The sequence below is a fragment of the Acipenser ruthenus genome, chromosome 27 (assembly GCF_902713425.1).
Source record: "Acipenser ruthenus chromosome 27, fAciRut3.2 maternal haplotype, whole genome shotgun sequence".
In the NCBI taxonomy this organism is placed as follows: domain Eukaryota; kingdom Metazoa; phylum Chordata; class Actinopteri; order Acipenseriformes; family Acipenseridae; genus Acipenser; species Acipenser ruthenus.
Genome location: NC_081215.1, coordinates 5,089,697 through 5,102,423, shown reverse-complemented (window position 1 = coordinate 5,102,423; position 12,727 = coordinate 5,089,697). Strand labels below are relative to the sequence as shown.

General features: G+C 38.7%; 1 protein-coding gene across 2 annotated transcripts in view; it reads left to right on the top strand.

The window, feature by feature from the left end:
* The first annotated feature begins 5,777 nt into the window (after positions 1–5,777).
* LOC131701835 (msx2-interacting protein-like) overlaps positions 5,778–12,727 on the top strand; it is a 39,999-nt gene continuing 33,049 nt past the window's right edge. For both annotated transcript variants that reach the window (XM_059002160.1, XM_059002159.1), the window contains exon 1: positions 5,778–6,114. In XM_059002160.1, the coding sequence (XP_058858143.1) occupies positions 6,032–6,114 (83 nt within the window). In that variant the 5' untranslated portion in view covers positions 5,778–6,031. The remainder of the gene's footprint in view (positions 6,115–12,727) is intronic.

Here is a 12,727-nt window from a genome sequence, read left to right as displayed (position 1 = left end):
TGCATTTGATCAGCTTTACGTTTTAACAGCTGCCAACCTTATCAAAAATGTTCACACACGTTTCCTATCCCCTTTGCCAGTAGGTCACTCTGGGAGGCAAACAGTTTTTCTACTTTTACTACAAAAACCTGTGAGGTTATAAACGACATATTGTTTTGTTATACCGCTACAATTTATATCTTCAACATGGTCTTAAAAGGATAACACACTTTATAAAATATCACAGATTAACAGTAAAACCGGTTCCTACAGCAAACACTTTTTAAAGAAGGCATACTTAACCAGAATTATTACAATACCACACAACATGTATGTGGTAAAGAGAAGGCAGTTCATATATTTGTACTTGCATGAGTACTATTTTCACAGCTGTCCTTACAGTTGTGGAGTTGAACTTTTCATGTATACACCTTATTCAATTGTGTAAGTCTCTAAAGGAACATCACTACAGGGCAATATTTGTTTTCTTTAAGTTGGTCCAATGGTTCTGGTTTCGTTGCTGGACACTACCTTGTGTTCTGTAAACTATTTTCATATTCTGTGACATCCTGCTTCTTTCGTAGTCAGAGGACATGTGAGTTAAAGGTAATCTCTTTTATACTAGCAGACCAGCATGACCTAGGGAACAGCTCAACAGTGTTATGAATTGTCAAGAAAATCTGACAATGATATGGGGCAGTGGCAATGGCACTGAGGTCACAAAAGGATAAGACAATTTGACACCTTTACGAAGGATTATAAAAAAATATTCAAGTTGTGTTCAGTTGAATTAATAGGCACTGAATATATGTTGAGTGTGGATGTACAGTAAGGGACTTTTACTGTGCTTTAACAGGGAACATCAGCTAAAAATAGAATGAAAATATACCATCTGTGGCCAACAGAGGGGGCACTTTGATTAAGTTTCACTTTTTTCCAGTGACGTATTTTGCAATAAAGTTGCCATGTTATATTGCATTTGTGCAAATGCTGTTGCATTTTAGTCATGGGGCAGAGGAAAAAGCTTCCTTTACCCAATGTTTTCTAATGGTAAAAAACAAAACAAACACGCTGACAATTACATTATTAATAAACGTATAAATTCCAAACGATAGAAGCAGACAAAACAAAAACCTTTAACCACCCTGCTGATTGTACCCCGAATACACAATACTGCACCATTTTTAAGGCACCTTTCAAAACAATATCAGCTGAAAGCACTTTGCAGCATCTCATATGTAATAAATCAATATTATAAAGCAACTGCACATTAAAGACTAATGCGAAGGATATCAAATATCTAGGCTATCACATCCAATCAAGCCGATGAACACAAGCAACCACAACAGGGGCTGATTCGAGGAAGTCTGTTTGAAAAGGAATTCTTTAAAATGGGTTTAAAACGGGATACGTCTTAAGTAAGACATTTTTTGTATATATATTTTTTATTAAGCAGGTTTCATTTCTACCCAAAGTTTCTTGTGTCTCACATTTACCCTGGACGACCCTATATCCATTTTTCTAGTGTGAAAAAATGATCTGTGCACAATGGCAACACTCGTGTGACGATCCCATCTAGGCCTATGGACTTTATTAAATGCACTGTCAGACACAACCTTTGGAAACACTTGATCATTTGATCCCTGATATTTAACTGTTTAGTTGCAGCAAAAGCATTTGTGTGACAGAAGTTGCAACTGCAGATAAGACCTATTGTATGTGAATTTCCTTTCTGTGTTTGAACTTGCAAACATCCCCAAGTTGAAAGCATCCTGTGAAACCTGTGTAAATGTGAGGTATTTGTGACGTGGCTGCACAGGGATTATCCAATATGATATATCTATCATCTGGCCTTGAGATAACCCTGGGGCACATTCTGTTATGCCTGCCTATACCTACCTCCTAATGTCAGTAGACATGAGAAAGATCTGTCTGCTGTGTGCTGACTGGAAACCCAGGAACATCAGAGGAGAATTCTGCAGAGAACCATTTTGAACACACCTATAATAATTCGCCATCTTTCACTTTCTGTAATGTGTTATATAATTGTTTTAAGAGTAAATGGCCCAAGCTTATGAATAACCATGTATTCTTAACAATTACAATGGTTGAATACATTCCATTAAAATGATGCATCTTAATTGTCCATCTATAGAGGCTTACTCATATTTACCAGGCTGTGATCCTTATTGGCACCATTATTTTGTTACCACACCCATTTGATATTTAGTATTTTATATTATACATCAATTGTATTTAACCCTTACAACATTGGACAACAAGACTCATAGAGCAATAATTTACACAAGAAATGTTGACTATTTAGATCTAAATTGAACAAAAGAATGGGGAGATAACTGTATGCCATTATTTACAGTAAATTAATTGGCTTATTTAATTCTTCTTCACTATATTCTATCTATATAATATAATTTGATCATTTTCAATTCAAAGATCCAAACATTCATTTTGAAGTGAATGTGTTGTATGTTGTGGATTATTAATAATTGTGTAAAACGTATTTATTTTTATACAAAATGCAATTACAGATGCATTCATAAATGTGAACTGCAGTATTTGTTTAACTGGTTATAAATTGGCTGGGACCTGCTACCACATATAGAAAACAATAAAAACAAAATTATAAAAGACCCTTATGTAAATATTAGATGTATATAATCCTATTGCGCTCCATTCGATGTTGTGCTGTATAGGTGGCAAGCTGTGAACTTTTCCCTGCTATGTGGCCCTTTACCGAAGTAACCAAGCCCTGCTTCACACACAAAATGGCGGACTCAAGTCTTCTCATAATTAAACCAGCACCTACAAAATGGCGCCGATGAAAGGGAAGGGAGACAAACATCTGATATTAACTTGAATCCTTTTTACCGTTTTTAGTACACACGGACATAATATACTTTCTATTTCAACACGTAACAGCATTTAAATGATTACCTTATCTTCGTCATACCTTCACTTTACAGACTGTGGTCACTTACAACCAATTTATTGTGCCTTTAAGAAAAACTGTAAATTGCCCACAACACTAGTACATACACTGTGTTTGAACATGATCCTTTTTTTATAATTTCCCGGGGTTTTACTGGGTTTCAAGTGTTTTATAAGTTTAAAAACTCAACAGTTGTGCACAACGGGGTTAGAGACAATAGATCCATTGTTTTCATTTAATTCCTTCCAGATGAATTCCAGAAAACAAAGGGAAAGGGAATAAACGATGAAGTTGTAAATTCAATAAAATCCAAATTAGACCAAGCCCATATTCGTGTAAACAAGTGGATTTTTTATTCTCATGTAAGTATACAGAATTATGCCAGTCTGAAGCTCCGTTTAAGCCAGGCAGACATGGTTCTTTCCACCATAATTCCACAAAAAAAATGTTAATATTTTATTACGCCCTTCAAGCTTAATTTTAACCAGCAGGATTTGTAGGTTTCAATGTAAGCTTATTCGTGAGTAGAACGGGTAACTCCAAGCAATTTTCCTGTTTTTTGTATATGTTGTTTCCTCAGCGACTGAAAGTTTGTCGCCCTCAGAACAGCTTTTCCAGAAGTTTCTGCCGAAGAGGCGAGCGCCGATCCCTGTCTCAATCTGCAAAAAGGGGGGCGGGCTGCGCAAGCGCAAAAACAACTGCGGTTCATCGTTTGCCGCATACTGGCGCCTGCGCTGTAGCTACTGTTGCAGTGGCGCGACACAGCCAACAAAGCAAAATCACAGGGGAAGCTTGCAGAAGTCGGTACAAATTAAGATATTTGAGTACGTAGGGATAGGAAACGTCTGGATGGTAAAAACAACAAAAACACATGTCTACGTATGAACCGTCTCATTTGCCACGAAATACACGTAACCCCTTATTTTTAACGCGGCCGAGTGAACTAAAAAAGGCGATACATTGAAATGATGTATACTACACTACAAAGACCATTCTTGCCCAAGCAGATAGTTGTAAAAAAAAAAAAAAGAATGCTCACAGTCAAATTATTCTCTGTATTCTCATAACCTCTTATTTAATTTCCAGGTAATTAATTCAGATATGCAACAATAATTTCACTTCATTTCCCAAGGGGCTTCATTATAAGCCTTATCTGCACTGCTTGCTGACCTGAGAGGCTGTTTACATCCCTCAAAAATATTTTAGCTGCTTTTTGCCACCTTGGAATCTACTACATTAAGTTACTTGGCATATTTATCATGAGTACAGCTTATCTTTTAAAAATAAACATTCAGTTATTCATGTGACTTAAAATGACTCTGCAACAAGTTCTTAGTGTTCTTTTGAGTTTTTTTTCCTGTCTGAATGATACAAAATATTAGGTATGTAAACGGAAACCCTAGAAAATGCCCATGTGACACCACTTAATACCCCATGTATTATCCTAAGTAAACACAATCTATCCGACCCATTAGGAGACCACAGAATTAACAACAATGGCAACACGCTGTTCCTGATACAGTAGCACAATAATATTGATATGGTACCATGGCACTGATACACATTACCCCAATGCTAGTCCATAGATGTTGCTGAAACCATTGTGGTACCATTCTCCCAATGGTTCTCTGCCTTAATCAAAGACATTTTAAGCTGGGGTGAAACAATTAATTGTGTATATGTATCGCAAACAATGACCAAAAGTACTTCATAGCCCTTGGTTCTTTAAAAGGGTCTTGAAGCTGGTTTGAACGCATGCTCCCCAATCTCATTTAATTGTTTGTATCTTATTACAGAACTATAACTTGTATTCATGATACATTTGTGACCTGCATTATTGTATTTTGATATTTAGTGTGTATTTACAGTGTTGGTAAAGTTTAAAGTACCTAGGTGTTGAGCCCAGTAACAAGGATCTCACATTAATATCTATCTATCTATCTATCTATCTATTTTAATATTTAACTTTTTTGTACCATACTATAAAATAAACACTTGGCCTAAAATGTGCTACAGTATTTGTATATCTGTTCAATGCACCAACCAAAAATAATGCTCAAAACGTTGTGAGATAATAGTTAATCTGTGAGAACACCAGTCCACGCTTGATTGCAATCATACAAGGCAGAGTTAATAGACTAGTCACAGGAGAATGGGATCGTTACATGTTTGCTTATGTAACTACACACTTCTTACAGAAACAATACATGACATTTGTCTTCGGCTCCATCGCCCCACGATTACCCAATGTTCTGCGCGCTCGCCCAAGGGAATCGGCTCGTTAACGCTCACCATCATCGCTTTCAGAAATAGCGGCAACGGTGTTTAATATTTAAGGTCTGTCCCAGCCACCCCGATTTGTTTTGTAAACGCTAACTGGTAAACAGACCGCCCAAAGTCGCCTTCTTTTTTCCGTACTTCAGTAAACATACTGTTTGCGACTTAGTTTTGTCATATATGCTAGTAGTATTCAACGGCAGTCCAGCAAGGTGCCGAGTGGCATTCTGACCTTGGATTTGGGATCCATGTACAAATTCAAGTCTTGTAATTCTATGGAAATAAAACCGTACAGGTTAATTTTACATTAGTAACCCGATTTTGACTTGCTTTCTTCTTTACATAGAGTACTCCTCGTTTTAAAATGACAACTATAGCGCCCAAAACTGGAGTTTCGGGAACATAAAAATCCCCTCTCCCTCTCCCTCTCCCTCTCCCTCTCCCTCTCCCTCTCTCGCTGACATTTTTCACGCGTGCGCTCAGGAGCCTGTGATTTCATTGAAAACGGATCGCCACCCCTCCCCCACGCGCCTGTTGCATTCCGCGCCTGCCCATTGGTCGCTCCGCGTTAGCGGGGGGAGGTCGCACGGTGGCGGGAGCGCGCCCCGCGCGTGACGGACCGCGAGAGCGCGCCCCACTCACAGTCAGTCACGAATCATACACACACAGAGCGCGAGAACTAATGGTGGGATCGGATCGGAGCAAAACGCTCGTCTGCTCTGCACAGGATCGCTCGGCGCTCACTTTCAGATTCAAACAACAAGCCGAGGAGGAATAAAACATTACAAAACATACCTGTATGAACGGGGGACACAAGTACACAGTATGGTCCGGGAAACCAGGCACCTCTGGGTGGGGAATTTGCCAGAAAACGTGCGAGAGGAGAAAATTATTGAACATTTTAAACGGTGAGTTTGGAGGGGGGTATTTTCAGGCATCATGGACTCCCATCTGTTTCATCATCATGGATGGGAACTAAAGTGGGCATTGGCTGCTCTGCCTTGTGGTGGTAGCATACCTGGAGTCGCGTGGATTATGCTTGTCTATTCTTGGGAATATTATTACAAAGAAGATACAAATTATATATATATATATATATATATATAGGAATTTGTTCACGTGGGGATTAAAAGTCGTTCTCAAATAAACATAGGGAAGCGTGTGGAGACTCAAATATATTAACATTGAAGATTACGAAAAGAGGAAACTGTTTCGTGGTAACGGTGCTGTAATGTATTTCAACCTTCTTCTAGTGTGCTTTGGTGGAAGAAAATGCATTTCATTTACTGTTGCTACCAAATGTGCTGTGAGAGAATTGTGTTGAGTGGTTCAAAAACATAACATTGCTTGAAACTGTCCTGGGTTTGAAAAGCGAGAGATTGGGTACACGAAATGTGAATCGGGGAACTTTTGGAACGGCTGTTTTATTAATTTCCTTCCAATTTCTTCTTAAGGAACTGTAAGGCGATTTAACATTTTCTTAAGATGTTAGTTTTTACTGCAGCCTTTATAATAAGCCATATAATTATTGTACTGTTGTACCAATGTGAACATACGTGTTTATTGCTTTCTAGGTGTCCTGAGTGCGATAACTGCTTGTTTTGCCATTTGAAAGGGTTCAGAGTTCAGGCTGTTACACTGATTCTGAATATGCAAAAAAAAAAAAAAAAAAAAATTGGAGAATGTGACGATCTAGTATTTTAATTTGTATCTTGAGGAATCTGTGGAGAAACTATGTTGCCGTAAATGTAGCGAGCTAATGTGACGCGTTTTATTTTTTATGTGATAGACCATTATTACTGAGATAAGATTAACAGTGGAAAGCCAGTGTCTCTAATACGAAACAAAACAGTTATGTGAATAGTTCTTTAGGTCAACGCCAGAGTTTTTGGTTATTCTTTATATTACAGTTTGATACAGCATGGAGAGTGCAGAATTTAAAAAAACAACAAAAAAACACGCAGGGCAGCATATTTGTGCCGTGCCGATGTACAGGATCAACATGGTTGTCTGTACATTTGTGGCGATTGTAATATAAATTCTGGTTTAATGAATCTATGCCTTGAATATTAAGGGATTCGTGATGATCGACACACGGGGCGGTGTGTGTGTGGCAGTATGCCTTTTGATGGTCTTAAGGAGATTAAATATGGATTTTCCCCCCTAACTCTGATCATCGATCAATGTGAATATTAATTAAAACGTGCACTTAGAAGACTAGGTCGAGACTGCACAGTAATTATTAATGTATTGTAAGTTATAAGGCCTCTTCTCCAATTTAGTATCTTTTTGGGGTGGGGGGAATTATGCTCAATATTTGTTTGGACGGGGAAGACATTAATACGTTGCTGTGCTTCTTTAGGGACTGTTATGTCACTTGATACAAGGAGGGATCGTTTGGCTTTCACTAGGTATTCAAATGCAGGATACTGTCCATGTGGTCGCGTGATCTTTATTGTTTCTCTCTGTGGTTAGGTGCATGGCTTCATGTTTAATTTTCAAAGCTGCGTGGCTGTTGCAGGAAGCATAGCCGATGGTGTTTATTCCCAGAACATGGTGGTAGTTAAGGCATCGGAGAGTCAGCAGAATGCGGGTTGAAGCGAGGTGGGGGGATGGTGCAGTCCGTGAGTAAGCATGTGTCAATGGGTTTGTAAAATGGCGGCTGGGAGACTCGCCAGTGTGGGAATTGTGTCTCTCTCTCTCCACATCATACCGATCTCTCACGGCTTGGCAGCTGAAAACAGAAAGCGCCGAGAGGCCCTGGTGTGTGGTGACCCCCGCTGTTTATGCGCCTTGATTTGAAGTTGACCATACATGCGGGTTTTTTTATTATTAAATAAAAAAATAACTGTAGATTAGGTACGAAGTACCTATCTTCAATGTAAAAAAAAAATGCACATGTGCATTTGTATATTTTGTAAGCACATATTTAGAAGGTGCTGGTGTTTAATCTAGTAACGTTTCTTTTGGTGTGTAATGTAATGTTTTTTTTTTTTGGAAAGTGTATATACACACGTAGTCGATAAAGAGGAAACCCCATAGGAAATGGTGACAATAACTAGATTTTTAGAAAACTACCGCACAAGGTGGGTAGCCATGCAGAAATGCTGATCAACCGCGGAATTGTCAGCCTTTTTTTTTTATTAATCTAGTGGTTGTTGTCAAGGCAACCATATAAGACTGGGTGGTATTTATGTAAGGAAAGAAATTAAAAATAAATAAAAAAAAACATTTTGTTTTGGCAAATACATTCGGCAGTTTGAAAAATAAAATACATTTTAATGTGTCCAATCTGTATTTAAGTGGAAAAATAAATGTATCCTGGCTAGAATGAGGATGACAGCAGAAGTCAGAATTTTATAAATATTGGCTGGTGGAAAGCAGGCTTATTTTTAGCTGCTGGTTTTATGTAGCGTTCTGTTTCCTTTTTTTGAGAAACAGTGTGCTTGTATAATGTTGCAGACCGAGTTGCTTGGTTACAGTTGCTTGGTGAAGTGGCCGGGTTGGGTCAAAGAAATTGCACTGTTTTTGTAACGTGAACCACTAGAAGACTACGGCTGTGTTTGTTTAATACCCTTTTTCATATTTAAAATCTGTATGCGTATCCTTTTAGCTTGATATTACATAGTTGTATGATGGCGCAGTGTTACATTTTATTGCATATTGTTTTATTACAAATATTTAGCAGTTTTCTTTTTTTTTTTTGGTGATACAAATCACAATGACCTGACCTCTTACCATGGAAAGAGACATTTACTGTTCAGAAAAAAATAGTTTAAACACTTATAGTGTTATAGGTATTCCAGAAACTACATAATGTAAACGGTTCATTTGTAAAGTGCTTTTTTTTAGCAGAGAGAGAGAGAGTGTTATGAGTTTCTTTCTGAGACTAGTTTGTAGTGTTTCACTGGTTTCAGATGTAAATAAGCCGTTTCCCACCCATCCCCCATATCCATTTTTCAAATATGCAAAGTGACTGGCAACTGGAGAGGCAGTACCATCCCAGCCAGTAGGGCAGACTTTCACACAGAACAAGCTGTCTGTCTTTCTTTCTGTCTGTCTGTCTACTAGTTAAAGCTGATATATAAAGGCCTTGCATATTTTTTCAAGATTTTATACTCTTGTTTTACTGTGTACAGGAAAATAACATCTGTTTATTTGGAAGCTCCTGTTCTCTGCATTCTACATTATTTAATATCTTTAAACAAGTAGTGAACTTGTCATCACACCAAAGAATGAACTGTCATTTTTAAATCCACATTTAATGGGATGTTTTCCAGTCATGCACACTTGAGATCATCACTACAGTAGATCTAGACTCTCAGCTGTATTGTCTTATGTGTTTACTTTTAATCTGACCTTTTGGAGACTTGAAGCCTAACCTATTTTGAGCTTTGCAGGTCTTGTGAGCAGTTGGCTGTTGTGTAAGAATCATTTTCTGTAACCTGCACAGCAATTCATGTTTTTGTGAAAGAAGCTAGGTGGGTTTGCTAGAAAGGGAACACCCAGAAAAACAAAAAAACTGGTATGCTTGTAGTACTTGTTTAACAGCTTCCTGGTGCTTTTTTCAAGTAGAGTAGCTACCAAATCTTTAACAAACTTGCTTCCCATAAAAGGTACAGCAAATCACCAATTGATTGAACACATAACATGAAAATTAGGGATCAATAAACAATTTTATATCATGATCTGTATTTTACAAACATTTAAATGTATATCTATGTCTACATTTGATATATATATATATATAAAGTGATTGCATTAAAGTCTGCCATAAAGATCACAACCTCACGTTCCCATAAGGGCAGGCTACATGTCTTTGTAAATCAGCTGCTGCTGTTTCAATAACTCACACAGTGTAGCTCATATAACAGTTTTAGATACCAACTTTATTATGACATGACCATTGACAGAAATGCAAGACCTTGTATTTTTGTCCTGAACAAGTCTGTTGGTATCCTGATTGTTCATGTTTGTGTATTCAGTGTAAACGGCTGGGCCCGTGTCTGCAGCAAGCACAGTGCATGTAATTGGTCTTGTGCTTTAAACTAATCTATTCTGCATGTCCCACTCAGCTGGGCAGTCAACGTTCCACAAAAGGGTATTGTGTGTGTTTTTTTTATATGGGTTCTCTTTAGGGCACCGTGCCTGGGAGTCAGATTGACTTTTATAAAATGAAGGTTGTTTTTGGGGCTGTTTGTAATCACTTCGAGAGAAGAATTAACCCATCAGCCCCCCTCCCTGTCTTGAATTTCCTTGCTAATGGAGGGGGTGGAGGCTGGGGAATTTGGCATTTATTTGCTAGTGGTGGTATACTGCAAGTGTGAGACGTGGTGCTATATTCTGAGTGTGTATTTATGCAATTTCTATTCAGTGAGCAGGTTTATCCCATGTCGCTGTCGGCTGTGTTGGCATGTAATTTGTCAAGCCAGAGTACAAATATAGTATTGGTTAATTTGACTTTGAGAAATTGCTCATTAATGAAAAGTACTACAAATAAACAATACATTTTTAACAAGCTATAGATCCCCAAAGTGATGCCGTAACGGGGACCTTATAATTTAGGATATACACATGCATTCCAGAGAATGTATAGGCTACTTGTTTTTTAAGACAAATGATTATGCCGTTCATTGAATCCGTGGACTTCTGTATGCCAATATGTTGAATGCAGTCATTGTGGTCTATGTCTTATGATACTGACTATTTTGTACAGCTGTGAAAAGATTCCACTAATCATCTTGCAGGTTTATGTGCTCCACATGTTTTAGTCTGTGGATTCATTAATGCATGCATTTATTAATTGATGTCCATGTGTGCTGGTATCCATAGATCCTAATGGTGGTATGAAACACGGTGGTAATGGGGTTTTCCTCTTTATTGTGGTGCTTGGTCTGAATATGAAATAGTGCTTTTTATGAGTGTGTTAAAGCAGAAAATACGCCTTTAGGTGTATTCTATTTCAAATGACATTTAGTCCCCTATGCAAATGTCACGTGGCCAAGCCTGATGAGGAGTTACGACACTAACTGAATCTCTGTGATTCAGAGGCCATTTCTTTCTTCCTGGGTGAAGCTGTTTGTACCAAGTCGAGAGCTGACTGTTAATTTGCAGGTGAACGTTACTTCAAGGATCAGCCCACCTTTTCTGTTACTGGACATTGATCCCAGTATTTTTTTATGTACTTTGTATGTAGTAAACAAGCCCTTGGGAGCACTAGTGTTAGCACACAGGCACGGCTTCATTACGCCTCTGCTGCAGTGAATCGTTTCACCTGTCATTATATATATATCAGTACTGTGCAAAAGTTTTAGGCAGGTGTGAAAAAATGCTGTAAAGTAAGAATGCTTTCAAAAATAGACATGTTAATAGATTATATTTATCAATTAACTAAATTCAAAGTGAGTGAACAGAAGAAAAATCTAAATCAAATCCATATTTGGTGTGACCACCCTTTGCCTTCAAAACAGCATCAATTCTTCTAGGTACACTTGCACAAAGTCAGGGATTTTGTAGGCATATAGTCAGGTGTATGATTAAACAATTATACCAAACAGGTGCTAATGATCATCAATTCAATATGTAGGTTGAAACACAATCATTAACTGAAACAGAAACAGCTGTGTAGGAGGAATAAAACTGGATGAGGAACAGCCAAACTCCGCTAACAAGCTGAGGTTGCTGAAGACAGTTTACTGTCAAAAGTCATACACCATGGCAAGACTGAGCACAGCAACAAGACACAAGGTAGTTATACTGCATCAGCAAGGTCTCTCCCAGGCAGAAATTTCAAGGCAGATAGGGGTTTCCAGATGTGCTGTCCAAGCTCTTTTGAAGAAGAACAAAGAAACGGGCAACGTTGAGGACCGTAGACGCAGTGGTCGGCCAAGGAAACTTACTGCAGCAGATGAAAGACACATCATGCTTACTTCCCTTCGCAATCGGAAGATGTCCAGCAGTGCCATCAGCTCAGAATTGGCAGAAAACAGTGGGACCCTGGTACACCCATCTACTGTCCGGAGAAGTCTGGTCAGAAGTGGCCTTCATGGAAGACTTGCGGCCAAAAAGCCATACCTCCGACGTGGAAACAAGGCCAAGCGACTCAACTATGCACGAAAACACAGGAACTGGGGTGCAGAAAAATGGCAGCAGGTGCTCTGGACTGATGAGTCAAAATTTGAAATATTTGGCTGTAGCAGAAGGCAGTTTGTTCGCCGAAGGGCTGGAGAGCGGTACACGAATGAGTGTCTGCAGGCAACAGTGAAGCATGGTGGAGGTTCCTTGCAAGTTTGGGGCTGCATTTCTGCAAATGAAGTTGGGGATTTGGTCAGAATTAATGGTTTCCTCAATGCTGAGAAGTACAGGCAGATACTTATCCATCATGCAGTACCATCAGGGAGGCATCTGATTGGCCCCAAATTTATTCTGCAGCATGACAACGACCCCAAACATACAGCGAAAGTCATTAAGAACTATCTTCAGCGTAAAGAAGAACAAGGAGTCCTGGAAGTGATGGTATGG